General features: G+C 43.7%; 1 protein-coding gene across 1 annotated transcript in view; it reads right to left on the reverse strand.

The window, feature by feature from the left end:
* Positions 1-365: 365 nt before the first annotated feature.
* Positions 366-27,455, reverse strand: part of ANKFN1 (ankyrin repeat and fibronectin type III domain containing 1) — a 191,205-nt gene continuing 164,115 nt past the window's right edge. The window contains exons 13-19 of the mRNA XM_074970973.1: positions 26,809-27,024; positions 24,561-24,727; positions 22,118-22,268; positions 18,662-18,830; positions 13,783-13,949; positions 7,670-7,889; positions 366-2,089 (exon numbers count right to left, since the gene is read on the reverse strand). Coding sequence (XP_074827074.1) covers positions 1,296-2,089; positions 7,670-7,889; positions 13,783-13,949; positions 18,662-18,830; positions 22,118-22,268; positions 24,561-24,727; positions 26,809-27,024 — 1,884 coding nt within the window. The 3' untranslated portion in view covers positions 366-1,295. The remainder of the gene's footprint in view (positions 2,090-7,669; positions 7,890-13,782; positions 13,950-18,661; positions 18,831-22,117; positions 22,269-24,560; positions 24,728-26,808; positions 27,025-27,455) is intronic.

Here is a 27,455-nt window from a genome sequence, read left to right on the forward strand (position 1 = left end):
AGGAGAGGTTCGGGGGGCAGGTCCAGCCCGGCGCGCTCCGGGGGCAGGGCAGTCTCCCTGCCTGCCTGCCCTGCCCCTGCGCTGTTCTGGGAAGCGGCCGGAACCTGGGGAGGAGGCACAGAGGTCTGTGTGTTGCCCTGGCCGCTCCTCCAGGTACCTCCCCAGAAGCTCCCATTGGCTGGAGTTCCTGTTCCCAGCCAATGGGAGCTTCGGGGGAGGTACCTGGAGGAGCAGCCAGGGCAACACACAGACCCCTGTGCCCCCCCAGGTCCCAGCTGCTTCCCAGAGTGGCGCGGGGGCAGGGCAGGCAGGCAGGGAGCCTGCCCTGCCCCTGGTGCGCACCAGGCCAGATCCGCTCTTGGTAAATGCTGGGGGGGGTGGGGGTGCCGCGGGGAGCTGGCAGGCCGCAGAAAATAACCCCGCAGGCCGTGTGTTTGAGACCCCTGGTTTACATCCACCTCCCATGGCAATCTGAGATTGCCTATAACAGGATGAATTTCACCCCCATGCAGAGGGCTAGAGAAACTCCTGTGCCTACATATGATTCATTCACTAGTCAGGCCAGCTACAGCAAACCCCGCCAATACCCTCTGCTCTTGATCTAGAAGGATTCTCTCTCATCTAGGGCTGCGGAATAAGTTGGTATTTATGTTCTTTTAAATCTAAGCCTTTGAAACAAAGCATCCTATGCTAGCAATTGTACTGGGCTATGCCAGTGTTTACAGTTGGCACTAATTTTTTGTGATAGACACACTGAAATGGCCAGAAGCTGTGGTACCTGTGGCATTTTCATTCACCAGAGCACTCAGTGCTTTACTTGTATTCCAACCAAATCCACACAAAGTGCATGTTGGGAAGTGGAAATATTTATAGCAAAAAAAAAAAAAAAAGTAATAAAAGCTTAGGACCACATTTTTAAAGTGACTTTAACCACCTTCCCCCAAATTTTGCAGGCAAAATCATATGTGCCTGAAATTCTGCATGCCCAGACATTGGTGTGAGTAATTAAGCAAATTTCAATGCCTAACTACCTGATTTGCCACCATGCAGCATTAAGTTAGATGGTAAATGTTTATTATTTACACCTGCAAAATTGCAGATGCAAGTGATTTGGCATGAGCTTTTGGGAATACCCATTTAAGGCCAGATCCTCAGCTGGTAAAGTAAGTGGAAGGAGACGCCTGTTGAGGATCTGCATTTTAAAGGTCTTTTTGAAAATATGGTCCTAAATTCAGAATGCTCACAATGCCATTTGGGGGGCGGTGCGAGGCAGTGCAATGACCCAGTGTAAACTCCTAAAGCGTGCTACTGAATACTTCAGAGATGGGAGAACTCGATTGATCATCCAAACCCATTTCCGGTCCCGTGGTATCGTGCAAATCTCCATGTTCTACGGACTGCATACTCAGGGCCCAGGGCTTGCCCTCTTCATCTGATAACGTGGTTTTGTAGGGCTCTACGTATATCCTACGGATATTCTGCCTCGATTCATGGTACTTGCCTTTCCCATCTTCTGGGAGGCTCGAAGCATGAGGTAAGAAAGCGCTCCGAGGACAATCGACGGGAATCCTTATTTGGTGGCTGGAGGTAGGCTCCTGTGATAATTCCGTGGCTCGTGTGAGATGCTGTGTGTACACGCCTTCAGAAAGAGAGGCGGGCTGCGTCTCGCTGTGCACTCGCAGCCAGCGATGGTGCCGGCTGAAGTAGTTATAGTGCTGATGTTTCCCTAGCTTTGTTTTTTTCCCCAAGAAACTCAAAGGCTGCCTGGAGCTGGAAGTCTTGTCCAGGCTTTTTGATGTGAACCCTCCCGTGGTCAGACTGTTCATGTACTCCGTGCAGTATTCGGCATCCAAGTCACTGCCCCCTTTCGGGTCTTCTTTCAAAGTCAGGTGAGGCTTCATATCATGGACCTGGAGGACATCAGGTGCACTGCCGCCCAGGCCACCCACTGCCTGTTGGGATATGTCATGTGAGGATGAATAAACCAAATCCAGTTCTCTGGGGCTCAATGCATCACTGGAATCATAGTCGCTGTCGGTTGGAAGAAACACTTCAGAGCAGCCCTCTTCGTCCGAGCAGGGCTGGGAATCTGAAAATCGAAGACTCATTAAAACCGAATAACCACTAACATGACACACAGCCCCACTTAAAAGAACTGCTTAATACACTTAACGTATTTTCTTAACTTGGGAGCAAAATGAATATCAGACACGCTTCTGGCAACCTCTGTGTATTTCCATTGTGGAATTTTCCATGGGGCCAGGTGACAGTTGCAAAGAGGAGATGGTTGTGGTGGATTGATGGGCGTGCTGGCCGGGAGATAACGCACAGTAAGAAACAGGAAGGGAAGAAAGGACTAATGAAGTGATGGGAGGTGAGCAAAGGAGAAGAATTGGGGTTGAGATGAAATTTTAAAGTAATCTTGTTTTCTGAGTTTCCAACTAATTTCATGGAGATTGAAATTTTGGATTTTGAGAAACTGTAACCCAAATTCTGTCCGCTGTTAAGCAGTGAATTGATTTACACCTGTGTAATCCAGAGCAGGATGTGGCCTTACCGGTCTTTAACAGGCATGGAGAAAAGATATAGAGCTGCAAGAGCAAAGTCTGCCCTTTTGAAGGAATGTTTATCCAAATCCCAAACTGACAAATTTAATCCACATGTGAATTTATTAATCAAAGTTCAGGCTGGCTTCTGCACCGACGTCATTGCCATTCTTTTGTCATGGCAGCGTCAGGGCCAAGTTCTGCAGGAACGTAAATAGCGGTGGACGTGACCTCATTGGTCCGATTCTCTGCTGCCCTCTATCGGGGTCGTCAGTTACACCAGAACAAAGCAAGCACAGAGTTGGTATAAAATAATACCCACTACTCACCTTGCATTGGTGTACATGACCATACACAAGGCGCAGGGCAATAATGAATCCGGTCCACCTAGGGGACACATTATGCTCTTAGATACATGGTGTTAATGCTAAGTATCTCCACCTAATCCAAGAGGATTATTCTGCATTTGCACCATGTTATTCAAAGGAGAATTTGGCCTAGAGAGAGACCATGAAATCAAAGGAGAACATTAATATATAATGGATTAAATCAAAGTCAGGGACACATGCTTCTATAAAGGCCACAGTTTCCACCCAAATTCTCTGGGCTTTTTTTTTTTTTTTGCTTTTACTCGAATAGGAGCAGATTTATTTGGTTTTCTTGACAGTAGGAAACTGCCATTTAGAAGTAAAAATAAATTATTATGACCAAAAAGGCTGTGGCAGTTGTTCCATGCAGCATCTGCAGCTTTTGTTTCTACCATGTCATTAACTCATTGCTTAATGACAGCTCAGCAGAACAGTGATTTATTTTTTCCCCCGAAGTCCTTATTCTATTAATGAAACAGGCACTGTCATTTAATTTGCCTCCTATTTTCTTTGCTGCAATCCATTTATTTCATCGATTTAATTTTCCAGCTATTCAGAGCAGCGATAGCAGCCAATGAAGTGGGTATAGCATTTTACTAATTTGCTTAATTTTATATTCTTAAAGGGTCCATCTCAGATCACTTGGGACACCGAGCCATCTGAAAACAACAATTAAACCAAACTGGACCCAATGGCTCAGAAAGTCAGCTGCTTCGTTAATACAAAACCAGATGAGCATAGGAAAGAAATAGTGCAAAAAGAAAGAGTTGTCAAAGGATGGGAGGAAAATATGATCCGAGATGAACATGGAACAGTTGACCTCAATGTTCTGAAATGTTCTTTGATGCCTCTGTGGAGCACTAAATCCTCAGACATGATAAGAAACATCCTGGGCTCACTATTCCTCAGCCGCTTATATTTCATATTTTGCAGTTCACAGGACTTAATCATCATGGATGAAATTCACACGTATGCATACCAGCCCAGGGATAGCACACCACTTATGTCCTCAAAACAGACCTAAGAGATGCACAGATCTTGTGCTGGCCATGTGCAGAAGGATGAATTTAATTCTGGAATACTTCACATTGATATGGTTGCATATATGTTGCATATGTTGTACAAACATTAATTACTCTTCACAAAAGCCCTATGGGATAGCTACTGCAGGTTAATATCTTCACTTTACAGATGGGGAAACTGAGGCAGAGAGACAAAGTGATTTGTCCACAATCACATAGCAAGTGGCAGAACAGAAACCAGAACTGCCAATGCTGCCATCCCCACAGGCTACACTACCTCCCAAGTACAGCATCAAATGCAGTATGGCCTGAATATAATGCACATGTTGGATTTAGCATGCAGTGGTGTGGGTGGCCTGGTATATACAGTAGATCAGACTAGGTGATCTAGTGAGCCTTTCTGGCCTTAAACTCGATGGCTATGAATGTGGGGCTGCTCAGTGATTAGTATCGACCTGTACGCTGAGATGTGTTTTGCGTATGGGATTCCTGAACTGGAGGGTTGGTATGTTGGAAAGGAGCAGACACTTTCAGCACACTCTCTGACAATCATGCATCAGTGACTGCAAGCCATTTATGGGTCTAAATGCCATACAATGGAGCAACCATTGCAAGGGCTTTCTCCTAGATGGCCTGGCTGACTGGCTGGGCAAAACCAGTCTGAGGCAAAAGGAAGGCTTCACTGCTAGGCCCTGTAACAAAAAAATTGAGCAATCAAATATAGAAACTAGGCTCAGGTGACACAGGGAAGATGGGGCTTTGAGAAAAGGGAATTTCCCCAAGAAGGGGAAGATTCTGGGAGACTAATGCAGTGTGAAATTTTTCTGTATGATTTTTCCAGTCAGAACAACTTTTTGTTTTGAAATTTCCTTCAATTTTATTTACCACCCTTACCTTTTAAACATGCTCAAAACTGAAACAGAAGGTTTAGTTTGGGTCAGATAAAATGTTTTGTTTGACCTGAAACAATCTTTTAAACAAACTTTTTGGTGAGCCAAAATTTTTGAAAAGTTTTTATTTCGGGTTGACCCGAAACAATTGTTTGATTTTCATTTTTCAGAACTGCCAGCCAAACAAAACATTAGCTTTCCACACAGCTCTAAGGGAGATATACTTGCTGGAAGGCAAGGGAAGACCAAGTTGGGTCCCAAGAGCTCTGGGACTTGCTAAAAGAAGGTGAGTTAGTGTACTTGGACTTTTGACAAGGTCCCTCACCAAAGGCTCTTAGGCAAAGTAAGCAGTCATGGGATAAGAGGGAAGGTCCTCTCGTGGATCAGTATCCGGTTAAAAGGTAGGAAACAAAGGATAGGAATAAATGGTCAGTTTTCATAATGGATAGAGATAAATAGTGGTGTCCTCCAGGGGTCTCTACTGGGACCAGTACTGTTCAACATATTTATAAATGATCTGGAAAAAGGGGTAAACAGAGGGGGCAAAATTTGAAGACAATACAAAATTACTCAAGGTAGTTAAGTCCGAAGCAGACTGTGAAGAGTGACAAAGGAATCTCACAAAAAAGGGTGACTTGGCAACAAAATGGCAGATTAAATTCAATATTGATAAATGCAAAGTAATGCATGTTGGAAAACATAATCCCAACTATACATACAAAATGATGGAGTCTAAATTGGCTGTTAACACTCAAGGAAGAGATCTTGGGGTCATTGTGGATAGTTCTCTGAAAACATCCCCTCAATGTGCAGCAGCAGTCAAAAAGGCTAAAAGAATGTTAGGAACCATAAGGAAAGGGTTAGATAACAAGACAGAAAATATCATAATGCTGCTCTGTAAATCCATGGTACACCTCCATCTTGAATACTGCATGCAGATCTGGATGATCCCTCTCAAAAAAGATATATTGGAACTGGAAAAGATACAAAGAAGTGCAACTAAAATGAGTAGGGGTATGGAACAGCTTCCGAATGAGGAGAGATTAAAAAGACTAGGACTTTTCATCTTGGAAAAGAGATGATAAAGGGGGGATAAGATAGAGGTCTATGAAAGATTGACTGGTGTGGAGAAAGTGAATATTTGCTCCTTCACACAACACAAGAACTAGGGTCACCCAATGAAATTAATAGGCAGCAGGTTTAAAACAAATAAAGGAAGTACTTCTTCACACAACACACACCTGTTGTTAACAGGATGTGAGAACTAGATAAGTTCATGGGGGATAGGTCCACCGACGGCTATTAGCCAGGATGAGCAGGGATGTAATACCATGCTCTGAGTGTCCCTAGCCTCTGTTCACCAGAAGCTGGGAGTGAGCGACAGGGGATGGATCACTCGGTGATTGCCTATTCTGTTCATTCCCTCTGAAGCACCTGGCATTGGCCACTGCTGGAAGGCAGGATACTGAGCTAGATGGACCATTGGTCTGACCCACTAAGAGTTGGGTCTTATGAGTTGGGTCTGTTTTATTCTTGTAACTCAAGAAGCATGCTAGCTTAATTTATCTTGTAATGAAGTACAGCATTAGATGAGACTAAATTTGTGTTTTCTCTGTTTGTTGTTTTGAAACCATTTTCTCTAATGCTTTGTTCCATTTACTAATAAACATACTTGTTTTAAGAAGGCTGTTGGTTGCTATTTCACTGGTCATGGGCTCCTGAAGTGAAGAGATGCAGGTATCCAGTGGGTTTTGCATGATAATAAACAGTTGTCATAGACAGGGTGTTGTACCCAGATCCCAGTCGAAGAGTGGGAGAGTTGTGAATTACATCCCAAGACAGGTAAGGGCATGAGGCTTAACACCCAAGGGGACAGGTGTGGGGTGGAGCACTGATGGAGACCGGAAAGGGGCCAAAGGTGCAAGCAGGCCCATAACTGTGACACCAAATAATTTGGTTACAAGAACAGAACCAAGGGAACAGAACATTGGTAGGCTATAGGCCAGAGATCGGCAACCTTTGGCATGCAGCCCATCAGGGAAATCCTCTGGCGGGCCTGGATGGTTTGTTTACCTGCAGCGTCTGCAGGTTTGGCCGATCGCAGTTCCCACTGGCTGTGGTTCGCCGTTCCAGGCCAATGGGGGCTGCGGGAAGTGGTGTGGGCTGAGGGATGTGCACGCATGTATTTATTGTTTTGTATTGTCTGGTTCACTTCTTGTGGGGACTACAGAAAATGGGAGTGACAGTGATTCATTGCTCCCTGAAGCCAAAGGGAGTCCTTCTGCTTACTTCACTCGGCGTTGGGTCAGGCCCGAAGCCAAGGACTTGAATGCAGAGAAGGTGATGTCTAGGCTGCCAGTCTGGGGAAGGCATTCCATGTGTGGGGAGGGAAGGGGGGTGGTGTGAAAAAAGAGACTGAGGTGGGCAGGAAGAAGGAGAAGACTGGGTACCATTGATGGTGAGGGGAAGGGAGAACTGCAGGGAATGATACTGCGGTGACTGGGGAGACTGAGCTAATAGATGGTTTTTCCATCTGCAATTTCTATAATTCTGAGATTATACTGAGAGTGAACATTCAAGAAAAAAACACTGAAAGTAGGTATTGGAAGGCACTGTAATTTGATACCTCTTTCCCCCAATCTATGATTATCCTACCCAGCCTGTCAGCTTAAATAATAAATAATAACACTAAAAATAAAAAAATAAAATGGAATAATTGTTAAAATACCTCGACAGGCATGGAAAAAATACCACAGACTAGCTCCCGATGCAAATGGGAGATGAAGGGGCCGTCTTGATTTTCTACTCAGTTTCACCCAGGGGAAAAAAAATCCCTCTCTTACCACTCAGGGCTTTTCTCCTCTGGCTCCTGGCCTCTGGTGAGGGTGGTGGTGATGGAAGACAATCTAGATGGGAGGATGTTGAATTTATTTTCTTCTGATTCTGCTCTTCTGACAGGTCCACAAGCTTTGTTATGAGCAAGCCAGCCACCGGCTGTTTGTACCTGGCATACTGCAGCGCCTCTGTGATCCATCTCATTTCACGCCAGATCTCGTCGATTTGCTTTGGAAGAAAGGAAAAAAACAAAACAAACAAACAAACAAACAAAAACAGTGAAAATTTTTAATTACTCAGTGCTGAAGGTATTGATTTTGGTTTTCTTTAAAAAATATACAGAAATTGCCAGTTCTTTTTACGTATTTTATTTTTTCATTTAATTTTTACAAAAAGATGTATAGAGCCAGGGTATAAATCTACATAGCGCCATTGACAGAGCATAGAGAGATGGGCCCAAGCAAGGGAATTCAAATCCAGACCAGCTTTCAGGGGTTTGGGTCCACGTTCAGGTTCAGGCCCATGCTTAGGCTGCCTCGAGAATGACAATTCTGTTTCATGGCAACTCTCAAGGTTTTGAAAGTTTGGTTTGGTTTTGCATTGGAATGAAAACAAGACTGTGGAACATTTTTAGGAAAACAAGAATTGTGTCAAAATGTCCATCTTTGGATCAAAACCTGAGCTTTTTGATTCGGGAAGCAGGCATGTGTGAGCGTGGCCTGGTGGCTACGGCACAGACTGGGATGTATGAGACACAACTTAAGTCCCTGCTGAGCCTGATTCAGAGCAGACTTGTTCATTCCAGATCATTCTGAATCAGATAGAGCAGGGACTTTAACATGAGTCTCCTACATCCGAGGCCAGTGTCCTAACTACCAACCTACAGACAGTCGCTCTCTCTCTCACCCCTTCCCCTAAATCAATATATATTGGGGGAGGGCGGAGTCAAGGCTCTGCACAATCTCCACCCGTCTGTATCGCAGGGGAGTAGTGGCCTCATGGGGATCTCCACCTATGCTGTGACCTGCAATGTGGGTAGCTCTTGCAGGGGAACAAGTTGGCACATTGGGCAAGTGACAATCCTGCCTTCTTTTCAGTGTTGTAGCTGTGTCGGTCCCAGGATATTAGAGAGACAAAGTGGGGAGGTAATACTTTTTATTGGACCAATTTCTGTTGGGGAGAGAGACAAGCTTTCAAGCTACCCTGAGCTCTGCTTCAGGTCTTGGCGATTCCCAGTAAAAGGTATTACCTTACCCACCTTATCTCTCTAAGTTTGCCCTCAACATGGAAAGCCAAATTCCCTCTGGCTTTCCCCATTCTCAAGAACTCCAATGGGGCTACATAGTATTCAAGCCAGCACAGAATCTGGCCTCTGCTGTTATCTTTATTGATATTACATTTATGCCCAGAGTCCCTAATCCATCCAGACCATGGCTCCATTGTGCTAGGCACTGTACATATATACACATATATATATATATATATATATATATATATATATAGAGAGAGAGAGAGAGAGAGAGAGAGAGAGAGAGAGACATGATTGCTCCCTGAGGAACATCAACAAGCAGGTGTGACAAATACTCTGCAGGGTTAGGGGGAGGGGAACCAGGAGAACAGATTTTTAAAGAACAACATGATGGTGTAGACTAGCCACCTGCGTAACTGGATGGGATTTTTTTAAAAGATATAAATAAATTATGAATATTAATAACAATAATAAATCCCAATGGCCATCTGTCTAGCCATTAGCAACTGGCAGTTTCCTGTAGGTAGAGCCTACAGATGCACAGATACAAAAATTTGGATCCGCCTCTGATCCACGATAATTAACTTGTATCTGACTCACGAGCTGCACTCTACCTTTTATATGTATCCACATCTGCATCCACACCCACACCAGCACCTTATCTGACTGTTAGAGCCCTGCGTGGATACAAAAATTTGGATCCGCATCTGATCCCCGATCCGCAAAGATGGTAAACAATGCAACCGCATCTGCAGATGTGGATTTCCACAGATATAAAGTAGATATCCGCAGATTTGCAGGGCTCTACCTGTAAGAATCACAGTGGATGTTCAGAAGAAAACTGAAGAGTAGGGCAGGATGTTGGCTTTTCAGCTCCTACTCAAGTCAATGGGAACTCCCTGGGTGCCTTCAAAGGTTAAATTTGGCCTTTTAACTCACATGATGATTACAAAAAGTTGTGACATTTCACCAAAAATCCCTGGAGATCCTGTGCTCACATGGGAATTTTTTTTGCTCCCTGTAGAACTTTTAAAGGACAGAGGGCGGAATCCAAAGCCCACGGAAGTCAAAGGAAAGAGCTCATTGGCTCAGGTCTGTGATCAGTAATGTTCCTCATCAGAGCTGGCAAACAGAGTGAAGTGACAGGTTTGTAAGTTAGATTCCTCCTTTAACAAGAGTGGATCTGCTTCAGCGCTAAGCTGCCCCAGTGTAATATCAGGGGATGGGGGAGAACTCCACAGAAATCAATGGAGTTCTGCTGGTGAAAATTAAAATCAAGCCTGCGGTTTCATAAACTCTTGGTGAGAATTTAGTGCACGTGAAACGTGACAGGCTGGAGAATGAAGGCCTCCTTCATCTGTTTACCAAACAGGCACAACACATACGATAGCCCTTTGACCTTCTCTATCAACTGGGCCAAAGGGCCTCAAAACTGGCCTGAAGGGATCACCTGTAGGGCTAGTTGAGGTGCAGTTCAGTTTCCTTACCCATCAGTTGAGTTAGGTGACAAGGGGCTAATTATTGTGGTGGCAATGTTAATGAGGGCCACAGCTGTAGGCTGAGAACTGGACAGAATCCACTAACATGTTTCATCATGGCCTCTGGTCAGATGTTAGATTTTATTTATTTTTTTAGTTTGGTTTCAATAAAAGAAAATGCCCCTCTCAAAACCTCTAGCACACTGGTTCATTACGCATAGAGGGAAAGCATCTGCACTGGATCAATAGCCCGAAAGCCCCCGCCTTCTCCCTGGAAGCCTTTCTAGTTCGCATCCATTTCATTAATACTAATGGGATCTGTGCCACAGTTCCATGCCCTGAACTCCTCTTGAGGCAATGGGAGGCGTGTGGATAAATCGATAGCAGGATGTGACTTTAAGTGTCTGCACAGAGAGGAAAACGGGCACCTGTTAAAGTGAAGAATGTCTTTTGATAGTGAAACTGAGTGGTTATTTTTAATCGATGTAAGTGCTTTGACAATGGAATGGATGCTGCTGCAGCCATTTGAAGGGATGTAGCCGTGGGTGCATGCTCCCTGTGATGCAGGTCCCTTTCCAGAGCTTCATGTGGGCTGCCACATCTCTTCCAGTGCAGGCTGCTTCACATAAAGCATGACTGAGTCCTAAGGGATAGCATTAAAGCTGCTTAAATGGAGATGCCTTGAAGCCAAAGTAGCCAACTTTCTGCAGTGATGGCAAGAGCAATGGGAGAGCTGGTCAGTGAAAGGGTGTGAGTGATAAAAGAATATAACTTGTGCTGAATTGGGAGTCGGTGAGTGTGCATAAGAGAGTGGTACCTTCCGTGCCGGGAGTGTGGAATGGGGCTTCAGTGGGGGAATCAATTAATAGGAGGCTGCAAATGAAGATTGCATAGGGCTTTCAATTCAACGCATCCTCTCTTTTGGTTGCCCTTCTTGCTTAACCTCCAATTCTGCCCCGTTGTTGTGTAAGTGGCACACTCAGTGCCACAGCAGTGCAAATTGTACCCATCCGGCATGATTCTCCATTGCTCTGCCCCTTCTGCCATCATCTCCACCAACACAAAGTGAGGGCACAGAGGATTTTGCCGATGCTTGGCATTGGTGCAAGTGGCTGCACAAGGCGCTGGGCAGTGGAGAATTAGGCCCATTATGTCACTTGCATCACTTTTTATGGCACCCCAGAATTCTACCCTGAGCCCTTTGTGCCAGGCCCATTCTCTTACACCAAATCAGGATTGTTTCCCAAGTTGCAGAGAAGCAGCAAGCAGTACATACAATAAGAATCAAGGGCATATTCTGGCTCCGCTGAAGTCAATGATTGTTTTGCGACTGACTTCAATGGGACTGGGATGTCACCCCCAGGGTAATGAGAAGTGGTTCAGAGCGTCTTCAGAAGTGGAGCTTTCCACCTATTTTACCGCAAACTGTAGAGAAATAAAGGGACTTGACAAGATAATTCCATCTCATTTCAAGGTCTCAGTGTAACTCCAAGAGGTTGATGTGATTGGCCGATCAGCTAGCATGCGCCTCACCCATTTGGCTTAGAGGACTCTAGATTTCCATTCCATAACTCATCCCCTAGCTGCATGCAGGAGAGATAATATTTTCACTAAAATGTAAAGCCAATCGGTTTTCTCCCCAATACCATTATAAGGTGTCTCCTGGGATACCTGGCCAGTCACATTTAATGAGCTAGGCTTCTTATACAGTTTAAGAGTATTTGAAGCATTACAGTATATAAATTATAACTTAATTGCAATTTCAGCTTAATTGCTGGAGAATATGCCTACACATTTCTTTTCTTACTACCATGCTGGTTTAGACTCCAAGTACCTTATCTGCTATTTTTTCTTTTTGGCTGCCCTCTGACTCCTTTTCAGAGCTGCATTTATATAGACTCCTTTGCTCTTTACAATGTTTGGTTTGTGTAGTAACTTCAACACTGTCTTAGATCTGGGATCACACAAATGCTCTTGTGGTTTTGTGGTTGCCACTGAAGATTGCAGTATGTGGTGGGCTGAGATATTTTCGCCAATAGGTGGAATACAGCTGGTTTTCATTTGAGAGGAAAACTGACAAGGCTAATACGTTTTCACAATAATTCAATACAAAACACGGGGGTTTAAAGTACTCTCCTAAGTTTTCTTCAGAATATATATGTGAACTGAGACACCCTAGAGCAGCAGGGACAGTTGCTGCATCTATAGCTCTCCCTGCAATTTTATACACACACAGTGGCCTCTTTGGAGATGCTTTGGAACTTAGTTTTACTGCACATGGGGTGGCATGTCCCACTTCGCTGCCACTTGACAACTGCTTCTCCCCCTGCCGCACCCAGATCCCTTCCCACTCCCATGCTCAGAAGAGCCAAATTGGTCCTAATGCTTGAGACCTGCTGGGGCTCCTGGGTGAATTTCACCCTTCATGCAAAATACATACATTCCCCCAGCAACCCGAGAAGGTTTCATGCACTAGGACCAATTTGGCTCCGCTGAGTGTGAGAGTGTGGAGGGACTTGGGGAGAAAGCAGTTTTAAAGTGGGAGCACAGTGAGATATGACACCATGTGTGAAGTAACACTAAGCTCCAAGGCAGCTCCAAAGAGGCTACTGCAAAGGTGGATTTGACTCACAACAAGGATCAGCAAAGTCATGGTCAGCTGGTCCATAATTATGTAGTTTTAAGTGGCCACCAATCTCTACAGAGGGGGTGAACAGTTGTGTTGGCCCATATTCCAACTGGAGAAGGCTTGAGTTGCAGGAGAGTAAGGCTGTACAGCTGATCTGTGTCCTGTCCTGTAGATGGACTGCATCCATAAATGCTTTGTGGAAGAGTCATAAGTTTCAACCAGGGAGTATTAGTTACCAAAATAGTTTGCAAGAGTCACCCTGGTGTAAAGCCCCCTAGCACACAGATAACCCGCCTCTGCCTGGTTCTTTGTGTTGTCACTGGATCACATTGTCTTCAGATCATTTTTATTGACAATGATCTATTCCTATAGCATGTGCCCTTGAAACAACTTTCATTTTTTTTTTTTGCAACCTGCCAATGAGAAAAAAAATGTATGTCCTGTATAAGAGAGAAGCTATGAGCCAGACTAATGCCCTGTGCTTGGCATTGGCTTCCCTCACACGGAGGGGAGTCAGTTCTATAACCCAAACTGAGACATTTCTTTACAACATTCTAGTGTAATTGTCATTTGATTTTATCCATTACAAAAATCTCTTTTATAAAAACAACCACTGGAGAAATTGTGCTCTGGGTTTGGAATTTCATAAAAAATAAAATGTTGACACCACTAGTCTTTTTACGATGTCTACAAATAATTCTCCTTTTAGATTCCAAATTATAGACCTTACAAATCTCTTTGGTCTACTCAGACACAGACTGTTACCTGTATATAGTCTAAAACTTGCTGGTGTCTTTGTTTGGCAGCAGCAACTTCCCTGTCTGAAATTGCTTCCCTTAGGGACTGCTGGGTTTTCAGAGAGTCCAGCTCTATGACAGCAGAAAGGTGGCAATACAGACTAATAAATTTCTCCTTGTAACAGCAAAAATGAACTGTGAAAATGACAGAGAAAAAAATAATTAGTATTACATTCCGCTCCTGAAATCCTTACCTTCTTGAACACAAATTTTAATTAGACAGTTATTGAAATTCCTGATGGAACACGTTGAACCAGAAATAAATAATAAAGACATGATTCTCCTCTCACTTGATGTCTGGGTTTCAAGGATGTTTGTTCTGGTGAAACTGATTTTGAGCCCTGCCTGGCCTGCTGTTTTTGCCAGGTTGTCTACCTTTGTAGCTTTCCAGAGGTGTCACTTAATAGCGTGATATCATCAGGAAAGTCTAGGTCTTCCAGGCATTTGCCATGTACCCAGGCTATACCATTGTCTGTTTGGCTAACACGCTTCACTATCCAGCCTACGGCTATGCCAAACAACAATGGAGATAAAATGCAGCCCTATTTTACACTAGTGTCCACAAAGAACTGCTCAATAATCAGAAATCAGGGCCTGCAGCATAGCCAGACTCTGGGCAACCTAATGAATTTGGCGACACCACCTGATTGGTTGGAAGAGTCGGCAAACCTGCTATTAGGCCTAGCAGCAGCAACAGTTAGGTGGCTGCTCAAAGCATTTGCCCACAGCTGCGATAGCTCCTGCCTTGCCTCACTCCAGGTAACTCAGCCTTGACCCGCGGCTCTGATTTCTGTCTTTGGCTCTGGCACCTGGCCTACGACACCTGACTCCTGCTCTAACCATTGGACATGACCGCCCACATCCCGATCACTGACAGTTATTCACCCTTGCAGAGAACTTCATGTCTCTGTACGTGTCCTTGATGATGTTGATGACTTTAAACTTTAGTCCTCCAATGCCTTCCCACAATTCTCCTCTTCTGCCCAAAAAGGACATACAAATTCACCCACAGTTTACTGAGAGAGAATTCGGAGAGCTTACTGCAGTGCAAAGAACCATGTGATATGTCCCCACAAGTCCTAGTGCCATCCAGGAGAACCACTGTGGACACAGCAGCTTGAGCAGGCCTGCTCTCACTCAAGCAAGGCTAACTTGAGGGCAATAATTAAAGTGTTGAGCACTGCAGTTACATACCCTGTATTTCAGAAAATGCCTCAATTTGGGCAGAACAATTATGCTTTTCGGGGTCTTTCCTCACAGTCCATCCCCTGAAAATTCAGGCATAGGGAGAAAGAAGGAAACCCAGAATACAACCTCTTGCTTACTGGGGACCTGGTACTGTCCCTACAACTTATCAGAGGACTTCAAGTTTCCTTAGTACTTTACTAAACTCAGTCGTATAGTACATATCTTGGTATGGTAGTGAGGTACTTTTTGTCTTGTTACGGAATGGTTTGTTAACCATTTGGCAGGGGACTTACAGATGGGGTAGTTGTGCCCTTGTTCCAATCAAAAATAGAAAAATATATTTTTCTCTCTTTTGCACACCACATGACAGAACAAATATAGGAAATCAAGCTACAACAACTTTGTTTGTAGAATAATAGAGGTCTAATCTGAACCCAAGAACCCCAGAAAATGGAGAGTCAAAGACAGAATTCTTTGCTCTGCTTTCTCCCCTCATTGTCTCTAGATATTGCCAAGATCCAGTCTGAACAGTGTGTGGTCTTACAGCATATATGCCATATGTGCTGCACTCTTGAGTGAATTACAGCCGTGGTTTCAGCTTCAGTGCTGAAGTTCCTAGCCTTTGTGGTTTTAAGGCAGAGCCTTTAATGTTACTTTAACAAATGTTACTTCAACATAGTCTTTTGTGGTTTTGCAATTATATATTTGGTAGCCACCAGCTAATGGGGAATGGAAGCGTCTAATATTTTCGATGTGAAACACAGCCATTTGATAGAATGTTGGGGAGACGTATGTAATAAATCAGAGAGAACGTATCATCGGCTTTCGGCCATAGGATTGGTTACTTTTTTATTTAAAGAGTAAAATTTAGCCTTCACTGTTGTTCTCTCCACTATATTACACACTCTCATCACCGGAGCCTCGCTGGGCAGCGAGGAGTGGGCCCAGAACGCCGTAGGAGTGGTCACCGTTTCCTTACTGCATGCAGCAAGCTCTCACAGCTGCACTGCCTCACCCTGGTCTATGACTAATCTGTGGAGTGCACAAGAGGCAAGATTCATTCCTGCCTAGGACCTATGCATCACACAGTGAGGTTTCAGTGGTGCACAGGCCCTCTGCCCAGGAGGGAGTTTCAGCCAATGTGATGCACTTAAGCAAATCGAGTTCATTTCTCCCCTCTCACATGGGCAACATGGTCTGTACCCAGAGCCTGACTGTAGATCCTGAGTTACCCTCTCCTTACCTGTCTGATCTATTATTTTACCACCACACTGTCTCCAATGGAATTTTAGAATACTGCCTAGGAAATAACACAGCTGTACATCCTCCTGGGAAAGAACACAGCTCCACCCTAGTCAAAACAGCGGTGAGCTGGCCGCTCTGCATCTGAATTGACTCAGCTTTAGCAAGGGCAGAAATGAATCCATGAGGAAGAATGGGCCAGGGGTTAGAGCCCTAGCCTAGCACTGGGGAGACTTCCTGTGTGACCCCAGGCAAGCTAATTAACCTATCTTGGCCTTGGCTTCCATCTGCAAAATGGGGATAAAATTTCTTGCCTGGTGAGGATAAATATATTAAAGATTGTGAGGTGCTGGGATAAGAACCCAAAATAGATTTAATTGGGGATTCAACTGAGTGACAGAGGATAACACACCTGTGACTTGAATGCTTGATTTCTCTATTTCTGAATCACAAGTAGCATAAAGTGTAATTCAGTACATCCTGCTTCCTTATATTTCAATCGGCTGCATTCTCACATTCCTTGCCTTCTGCTGCGTGGTTACAAGACCCTCGTCTGTACATGACTAGACTCAAAAGCGCGACCCTGTTCACATCCACTATATATTTGAATGAAAACAGAGAAATTGAAACTGGGCTATTTGTTTCATGACTATATTCTAGCTTGCAGCTAACAGCGTGTTCATAAATCTCTACTTTCAAGCTTGCCAATGTGTGGCCCAAACCACTGAGACATGGGACAATGACCAAAATGCAGAACATGTGTGCTTTGTTGTGTGTTGCACCCTAAGCAACATTCATGTTTTTTGATGTATAAATTTTCACCACTAAATCAGCTTTGTGGCCTGGTAGAGGTTCAGTGAGGGGAAGGAGGCCTGTTACAGAGTGAAATCTGGTTTACTTGACTCGTCCAGGGCGAAAACATCCTTCAAAACAATTTTATATTTAAAAGTGGGTCTCTGTTTCTGGTCCAAACATGCAACAACATTCAGGTGTTCCAACGTTTGGAACCAGTGTTCTTATCCTGGCTCCTGGGAGGTTTGGAGAGAGAGTCCCTGCCTGGGTTTCTTATGGGATACCAGGTTGAGGAAGGACTATGGAGGAAGGGGAGGTCTCTGTCCAGTTACCCCCAAAACAGACCATTCTTCAGGCATAGCTCTTCCTGTATCTGGTGTCCCAGGAGACACCCGGGCAGGGATTCCCTTTTCCTAACCTCCCATAGCCTCCTGCTATCCAGTTCCTTCTTCCCTATCACACTCAGTTCATGCTACCTCCCCACCTGCCCATACGCAATTCCTAATGCAGCCCCCCCCTTCCCAATTAATACGAGCTCCCCTCTCCCCCTGCACACACAACGGATGTAGCCCCCCCTTGATCAGTGAATGCAGCCTGAGAGACACACAATTACTGCACCCCTTCTACCCCCACCACAAATGCACTTTCTTGCCCTTCCCTATCTTGGGGTGACAGCTTTTGCTGGGGTTCAGGGACTGCCCATTGCTGCCCCTCTCTTGCCTTCCCCTCCAAGGAGACTGAGCGGAATGGGAGAAGGAGGAAACAGAAAGAGGCCAGGAGTGTGGGGCTGGGTTTTCCCCCGTGTCTCTCCTCCAGCAAATATGTCAGGCTCAGTAGCTGCCTCTCTTATCCCCTCTCTGAAAGCTACTGTGAGATCCTCTGGGCTGCTCCCCTCCGCTCCATGGAGGGAACTGAGAGAAAGGGGTGTCAGCAGCATCTTTTCCTTCGCCATCAGTCAGCCAGGAGATCCCGCTCTATGGAATGCCTCCCCAGCATGCACTGCAGTGGGACAGGGAGGTCGAAGTGGCTGTGATGCAGGATTCTTCCTCGCCTCACCATGGGGATTTTGCTGCATCCCTATACTAGCACTGGGCCCTTTGGTATTTCAGGATGAAAAGCAAAGAGATGGGCCTGATTTGTGAACATCCTTAAAGCGCCGGGGTCTCAGGCCCTCAGTAGGATCCTCTACAGCAAAAGCTGCAACAATTCTGCACTATAAAACTGCTAGATCTGTCCATTGACCTACTTCTTCTCCACGATGATGCCAACCTCACTTCAGAATAAAGACATTTTTGTGGCTGCTCTCAGAATATCAGGCTTGGCATCTTATGAGCAGTATAACCCCCCACCCCCGCATCCTCCTCCTCCATAATAGACTAGGGCTTATGCTTGATAACTGTGGGCTTTTGCTCTATGCTTTGCATTTCAATAATGATGGCTACAGTATATACTCCAGCCGCTATGCTCCTTCTATAACTTGTACACAGTTATAGGTAGTGTTGTTGCCAAAGCCATCATGTGATTTATTGACTCTCCACTGGGACAAGGGGGAAAACAGATACAACTTTGTGATTTTATTATAAGGAGTCTAGGTTAATATTTCTAGGTGAAGCAAGCTACTATACCGAGTTCAAACATCTGAAGAGGGAGGTTAAGAAATCCTGAATGTGGGGTGTAAGGATTATTCTGTCCTGGGGCAGTGCAGACATCGTCTGAGGCGGGGAGCAGGAGAAGAAAGGAGACATTGTGACCCAGTTCCAACACCTCCTGTGTATACAGACGGAAGTGCTTAGCCTGCAGAGGGACACGCGCGGGGAAAGAAGTGGGAGAGAGTTACAACATGGCACTTATATAAACAACACCCCAAATGGTATAAAACATTAAAGCAAACGTGCACAACATCAAGCTCGGAATTTTTATAAAACATAAATATTAGGGGGACTTAAACTCGGGTTAATGTCGCTACATAAAATCAGGCTTTAAAGCTGTAATGTTCCACATTAAAAAAAAAAACCCCACACAAACAACCCCCCTGAAAACAACATTTATGTTTCTTATTAGGCAGAAAATGATCACATGCCCTATGCTTTTCAAGATTATGATTGTATAATTATGTGAAAACATGAAAATGGATTCAATTAAAAGCTTTTAAGATTCAATTTAGGTCTGGTTAAGAGAAATATGCGAACCCCCCTTCCCCCAACACAGGACTGAAAAGATTTAGCAAGTGCTGCATGAAGGGAAACCGGCACAAATAGTAGTTGGATGAAGGCTGTTGTGTAGCTGGTGTGGAAAACACTGTCTTTGTGTTCTGTATTTGTACGGTGCAGACTACAAGGGAATCCTGGGCCATGACTGGGTCTCCTAGGTGCTACCCCAATACAAATAATAAATAACAACACTTATATACCATTATTGAATCCAAAATTAAATTCCTTAATCCACAATTAAGGTCCTGATTCAGCCAAGTATTTAAACTCATGCTGTAAGGATGTGTTTAAGTGCTTCATTGATTGGAGATGGAGCTCAGCATGTGCTGAAGTGCGTAGTTGAACTGGGGCCTAAGGAACAAACTGAATTCTGACTTACACTCTGCCCAGTCCCCACTGACTTCAGTAGAACTCCATTAGTTTTTTAAAAAGTGAATAATTTGGCATGAGCACTCCAAGTCTGCCTGGGGACCCGCTAGCATGGAGCCCTGTATAGGATTCTGAAATGGGAGGAAGTGGCCGCAAATCTGCAGCATGAGGCACGGGTCACTTGCAGGTTTAAACTAGTGTAAATGGTGAATTTGCTGTAACTTGAAGTCTTTAAACTATGATTTGAGGCCTTCAGTAACTCAGCCAGAGGTTAGGGTCTATTACAGGAGTGGGTAGGTGAGGTTCTGTGGCTTGCAATGTGCAGGAGGTGAGACTAGTTGATCATGATGGTCCCTTCTGACCTTAAAGTCTATAAGAAAGTCTTAATTTTGGATGTACTTAGGTCTTATTTGGATTTTGCATGGGCACAGGGTCTGTGTAGGGCCTAAACCCAGCCCTTCAGTATTAATAAAAAAGTTTCATTGAAAAGTTGGACTAGATTTCCATTTACACTAAGGCCACTTTACACCTCTCTGAAGTGTAAACAGCCTTTAAAGCGAGTATACCAATAATGACAGGTTTCAGAGTAACAGCCATGTTAGTCTGTATTCGCAAAAAGAAAAGGAGTACTAGTGGCACCTTAGAGACTAACCAATTTATTTGAGCATAAGCTTTCGTGAGCTACAGCTCACTTCATCGGATGCATTCAGTGGAAAATACAGTGAGGAGATTTATATACACACAGAACATGAAAAAATGGGTGTTATCATACACACACTGTAAGGAGAGTGATCACTTAAGTGTGTATGATAACACCCATTTTTTCATGTTCTGTGTGTATATAAATCTCCTCACTGTATTTTCCACTGAATGCATCCGATGAAGTGAGCTGTAGCTCACGAAAGCTTATGCTCAAATAAATTGGTTAGTCTCTAAGGTGCCACTAGTACTCCTTTTCTTTATACCAATAATATAGTTCCACTGCAAGGCCTCTTTTACATTGCCAGAGCAGGCAAAGTGACCTTCCTGCACATAAGAATTAGGCTCACGGTTTTTAATTTTTTTCTTCCATCACAGCCACATCTTGGCTTCTCTCTTAATCTTTTCTATCCTTTCTCCAGCAACTTCTTTACCTGTTCAGATTTGCTTTATTCTTCAGTTTGCCATACAGCCAGATTCTGATACCCTCACTCACCATGCATTGTATATTGCTATACAAGTAGCCTCACTAAAGTCAGGGCGAATACTTGTGTGAGCAACCGCGCACAAGTGTAAGTAAAGGGTAGGCAATCTGGTCCATAGTGACTGGGCATCTGCTGCTATTTTGGCCAACTCACCAGGGACTGAATCGGGGACCTAAAAGAATGAGCAGCTATAGCCTACGTTAAAGATCCAGAGTCCCTTGCAGGGGCTGTAACAGACCCATATCTCCCATGGCTTGGGCACAGAGGGGGACTGGTAGCGACCACTTACCAGTGGCTTACAATTGGATAAGTGTCTTTTGTTGTATAACCACAGTAAGTTCCTACTTCATGCAGCGTTGTGTGAGTGAAAAATAAATTATAAACACACTATAGGCTTGCTTAATGGCCGATGTGAAATACATTTGTGTTGGGACTTAGTTCAGTTCCAACTAGACAGGTCTCCACTACTACAGCTGGCCCTAATGGGCATTTTTAATGGGAGCATCAGCAGAGGCCAAGGACTGAATGGGCTATGGAGGCTCACCTATGCTCTCACCTCAACGGGCGATATCTCAGTTGACACACTGTGTGAAATCCTGGCCCCAGTGAAGTCAATGGGAGTTTTGCCATTCACTTCAGTGGAGCCAGGATTTCATCCACTGTTTAGGGAAGCTTGCACTGCTCCTGCCTATATTATCCCTATTCAGTGGGTGGAGGATTTCAGTCTCCAGGGCAGTGAGTCTGGAAGACTGGAGATACATTTTCAGAAGCACCAAATTTCCATTGGATGTAAAAGAATTTAAACTCAATAGTACACGTTGGGCCAAACTTTCAGCTGGCCTTCTTATAAGTGCTTACAATAGCTGCAGGTGCAGCCACAGGAATTTACAAATTCTCCATGGCCATAGGCAAATACATATTTGCCCTTGCAAGTAGGATAAAGGGACACCTTACTGCTTGATGTGTGTGCAAAAGTGCCTGTCTGCTCATGCATACAGTTGCACAAATACAAAGGCATGTGCCTGCAAATGCAAATGAGGAAGACTACTGAAAAACTGGCCCTCTGTTGATTGAGTGTTTTAGTCCCATATATTCATATACTCCAGGAAAGCATGCTATCCTAAAGGTGATTTTTACCAGATGATATTCCCAATACACTTAAAATAACCCTAGTTAAACTCTTTCTGATTGCTTTGCTTTTGCAACTCTAACATGTAATCACTAGTAGAACTATATACAGTTTTTAGATTTCATTCATGTTCCCAAGAATCAGTTGAAAAAAAAAAATAAAGGTGATAAATGCCACAAAGCACAGTACCTGTCGCAGAGGTAGATTGATCTGTTTGAGGAGAGCTTTCACTGCCATCTGGAGCTCATAGAAGAACAACTGAGTAGGGCAGTCTGACGCATGATCCACACTTTCCACCGATTCCAAGCCAGAAAGCATTTGGAGCCATTCCCACTCATTTCTGTATGTTGAGTCGAGTTAAAATTAGAAATATAACAAAAGTTCAGTGCACAAGGAAGAATTTACAGTATGTGCATTTGGGATCTGTTGAGGGTTTAATCCTAAAATAGTCAAATGTTCTAAAATGATGCAGTCCTGCTTGTTTGTGGTTAAAAAACCAACCTAAAAAAGTTTTCTGTTTAATTTTTCTAGCACGTGTACATCAAGCTGACCCATTCCTTGCTAACACCTGAAAATCGACTGCCTTTGAAATATTTCAGCAAGATTTTTTCTTGGAGAAGAACTCCATTCCATGTCTTTTAAAACATATGTTGGTCTACAGCTGCTTTTACTGGCGGGTTCAATGTCTGATCAGCTGCAGACATCTCCTATACTGAATGCAGCCAATGAACTGGATTCAGCTCTAGAGCAGATGAGCACAGGAATGGCACTACTGGATCAAACCCATAATCCATCTAGTCCAGTATCCTATCTCTGACAGCGTCCAGCATTGGATGCTTCAGGAGAAGGTGCAAGAAACCCCACAACAGGCAGGCGTGGGGCAATCTGGCCCCATATGAAGGTCTGAACCTAATTCCTAATAGCAGAGATTGTTTTAAACCCTGAGATGTGAGGTTTTGCATCCCTTCCAAAACTGTTATTAAGAGATCCAAGAAAACACCAACCAGCAGCTCATCTTCACAAGAATCAGAAAGAAGCACTGGATATATTTGGTACATGTACCCTGGATGCCAACACCATCTCCCACATGAAGCTGTCAAGTGCAAACCATCTGGTGTGAGGAAACGAGGATGCCCAAGAGATGCTTTAATTAGAACCCTTAGAATTAGGCAGAATAGTCAAGCTCCACACCACAGAGCAGATGGAAGCAATAGCAAATGACAGAGGGGAATAGAGGATACTAGTTTCTGCCCTGTTTACCAAGGGAAGGATGTAATGTAATATAAAACTGTTGTTAGTATTAACTATTACAATGCTGGATGGTCTTGTTATCCATATTAATGTCCAGCCCATATTTGAATCTTGCCAAGTTCTTGGCTGGTTGATGGAACCATGTGGGCTAACAAACAAACAAAACAAACAGAGGAAGAAAGAAAATGCACTGATGCACTGCCCCAGGGGTGAGGACCGTGGAGACAGAGCCAGGAAGAATGTGTTGACCCAACAGAGAGCACATCCAGAGCTGACAGCATTTGAACAAATGTGTTTTTTCAATCATCATCTATTTTATCGTTTAGGGGCAGGAGGGAGTTACAAACAAGGTATCACAGATCAGAGTATATTTTAAACTGACTTAACACCCTCTTAGGCCCTGATCGTTCCCCCACTGAAGGTCAATGAGAAGACTCCCATTGGATCAGGCCTTTAGGTCCTGATCCTACCATCAGATTCATGTAGGAGGACCCAGGCAGAGCCCCAGGATTGGGGTCTTTGGGCCTGAGCGAAATCCCAGTGAAACCGATGGGATTTTCAACCAGTATGGGCTTTGGATCAGGCCCTCTGTATACCAGATAGATGGACGTAAGCATGTGCACATTTGAGGTCAATATGGAGCTCTATGATACGCAGCTTGTGCCAAACTTAGTTGACAATTATACCTGCTCAACCAACAATAGATTCAATGGGATTATGACTGAGAGTAGAATTTAGCTCTAAATGTTAACAAGTAACGTGATAGATGGTGATAAGGGGCATACAGTAGAATTCATAAACTAAATAAATATTATATTCCAAGGGCTCTGCAAGGTGGTGAGTGCTCTGGTCCTGAATCAGCAAAGCACTTAAGCACATGCTTATCTTTACGTTGGTGTGCAGTCCTCCTGACTTCAATGCCTCAGTGCCTAAATTTCTTGTTATCTCAGGGCCAGAGTGCTCAATGTTTTGTAGGTTGCAAACCTCTGAGTTCACTTTACTCCTTTTTATTCAGTGTGATGCAATTATTGACAGTACTGTTGTGACTATCAGCATTAATTATTAGTTATCTGCATCTTCTGTTTCTATTTATATAGTAGGTTTCAGAGTAGCAGCCGTGTTAGTCTGTATTCGCAAAAAGAAAAGGAGTTTTTCCACTGAATGCATCCGATGAAGTGAGCTGTAGCTCACGAAAGCTTATGCTCAAATAAATTTGTTAGTCTCTAAGGTGCCACAAGTACTCCTTTTCTTTCTATTTATATGGTAGATTTCATATTTGGTGCCCACATAAACCGAACATATTTTCACAGACTTGGCACTTGAGTTTCCAAGTTTGATCAACTGTCTTAAACTAATGAGTATTTAAAAAAAAATCACTTACTTGGAAACATTGCTGTTGTCTCGGATTTTAACATGACACAGAATGTTGGGCAGCTTTTGCAGTACAAGGACTTTGATTTGATCTACAGAGCTGCAGAGTTTCAGGTAACCCAGATACAAGCCAGGAGGCAGGCGCTGCTGGCTTCTTTTGTGGTAGGAAAGTGTTTCCTGTTCGAACAGAAACATTCCTACATATAAATGCCTGTTTTCCCCCAGATAAGAAGAGAGATCTGCTAATGTTTTTATAGCAGGTCTTTTGCTTTAAGAGTGTCCTGAACCCAGAAAAACATGTAAGCACATGCTTAACTCTAGGCACAGCCACAATCCTCTTGCAGTTAGGAATGTTAAGCTTGATGCACTGAGGCTACTCGTGCTTAAAGTTAAGCATGTGCTTAAATGTTTTGGTGGATCAGGTGCTCAGAGTGCTTAGCACCTTGTAGGAGTCATCCGATGAAGTGAGCTGTAGCTCACGAAAGCTTATGCTCAAATAAATTGGTTAGTCTCTAAGGTGCCACAAGTACTCCTTTTCTGTTAGCTGTAAAACAATAACTATCCAAAAATAAGAAGCATGTTGCAGTCCTAAAGCAAAATTCTCCTCTCTGATCTGTGCTCCGGGCTCTTTTATGCACAGTGTAAGTCGCCAGTGAACTCCTTCTACAGTTACTAACATCAATGAGGAGTTTTCTGTGTGCACCAGGTTGTCAAGTATAGTACCAAAGTAAAATGTATTGTCAAATGAATCACTACATTTTCAACACAATGAACTTTACCATCAAAAAGAGCCTGGAAAGGACTGGCACCGATGTTCTCTTTGCTGTAGCTAGCAGACGTTAACCGGGCTATGTATAGCATTCCCCAAAGACTACCTTAATAAATGAAGTTGACGGCCATCCTGAGTAATGTGTCCCTCTGCAATGAGTAAGGATTAAGCCACCTGGCCCTCTGCCTTCACCCTTGGAACCATCACATTATCTGCCAGTGCTATGCTTGGCTCTAACTAGTGCAATTAGATCTTCATTTTCATGAGCACTTCATGAACAAAATACCCGCCTGATGATTCAACATGTAATACAAGAAAGGGAGGGCATTACACAGGAATGTGCAAACCATTAGGGGGAAATTTTTCCACTAGGATCTCTGTGGAAACCTGATCGGACCTGTATTTTGTGTTTCCTGATATAAAACTTTTGCCCAGATTGGGATTTTTTTGCACCTGTGAGACATATTTTATATAGTACGTCGAGCACCAAATCAAGTATATTTTATTGTCATTTGGAAATCTTTTAATTTATCCCAAACCTTGCAATGTGTACGTATGATTACCCGTCAGCTTCTGGTGCACAAAAGCACACAGTCACCACCCAAGAAAATGACCATAAATCACAATTAGCCACAGTAGTCAATATCTAGCTGAAGTGACCCAAGACAGAGCTAAGACAATAACTTGTCTGGAAGTATTTCCAATGAGGAGGTGATCCCTTAGGTTTAGAGAGAAGAGATATTGATAAATCATTCCGTAGGATATATCCTGCTGTCACTTACACACAACTTCTCTTGACTTCAATATGAGTTATGTGCATGAGACAACAGAAGGATGTGACTTTAATAGACAAAGTTCTGCAAGGTACTGAGCACCCGCAACTCACAGATGTTAAATGGGAGTCGGGGGTGCTCTTCACCTTGCAGGATCACTCCAATATCTTGGCGTCATTCCACCACTGAAGTCCACTGGGAATTTGACGTAAAAACAGATGGGAGGATATGGTCTGTAGATAATTCAATGGGGGCTAATTTCATTGGGAGTTGAGGGCCCTCAGCAACTCCCAGAATCTTGAGTTTGTCTGGGTTCAAAAATAAAACCTGGTTTTAGTGATCAGTCTCTGATGGAAAAATCATATAGTCTATAATAGAAAATGGTAGCTTCTCTATAGCTGTTCAGAGCCATCCTATAAGAGAGAATTACATCCCTTGCTATACAATTCTATAGCATGGTTCCAAAAACCTACAGAAAATATATCAGTCTCCTTTATATACTATAGGTCTTTAAAGTCATTTCTATAGAATCTTATTAGTTTTATTCATATTAAGAGCTCAATCCAATGTCCATCGAAGGCAATGGAAAACTTTACTCTCAATGGGAGCCTTTCCATGCATTGTAATGGGCATTGGATCAGGGTCTAAAACCTGTAAGACTTTTCCATAAAGCATGCTCACAGTCACAGGCTTTTAAAAATTAATAAAAGTGCTACCTGGATTGTTATGAGCAAGATGTCTAATGCCGTTGGCTCCTCGGGAGTTGAAAGGGATTTTCTCTGGCTTTGTAGCTTGGATATTTGCATCCATTTGCCATTAAAAAATGAATAGAGAGTCTCTACTTCTCTTATCGTAACTATCAGGATATTGCCATGTCTGTCCTTGATCGGCTCGTAATAAACTCTGCCTAAGTTGTGAGTTCCCAGCAAGTTCTAGAAAGGAAGCAGATTACAAAAGACAATATTAGCCATTACACATCAGGAGGGTGACATTTCCGGCGTAGGCCTAGCTCTGTTCCCACTGAACTCAGTGAGAGTTTTGCCACTGACCTCAGGAGGAGCTGGTTAGGCCAATGCAAAGCACTTCTGCTATTTCAACCCTATGTCCAACATCATTCAGCGCAATCAGAGAAAAATTCTGCCCTGGGTTGCATGTGTGAGAATTGCATTGTAGAATTTGGGGGCAATTCCTCAGCTGGTGTAGACAGAGGTTACTGGTAAATATCAATCTGATCATTATGACAAAAGGTCTTTTTAAAAGACCAAATTGCAATGTGATTCACATACACAACCTAGGGCAGAATTTTTTTTTCTAGTTGCATCAAGGTCTGTGAATATAGGGTGGGATTTTCAAAAGCACTCAG

Source organism: Natator depressus, chromosome 14, assembly GCF_965152275.1.
Source record: "Natator depressus isolate rNatDep1 chromosome 14, rNatDep2.hap1, whole genome shotgun sequence".
In the NCBI taxonomy this organism is placed as follows: Eukaryota; Metazoa; Chordata; order Testudines; family Cheloniidae; genus Natator; species Natator depressus.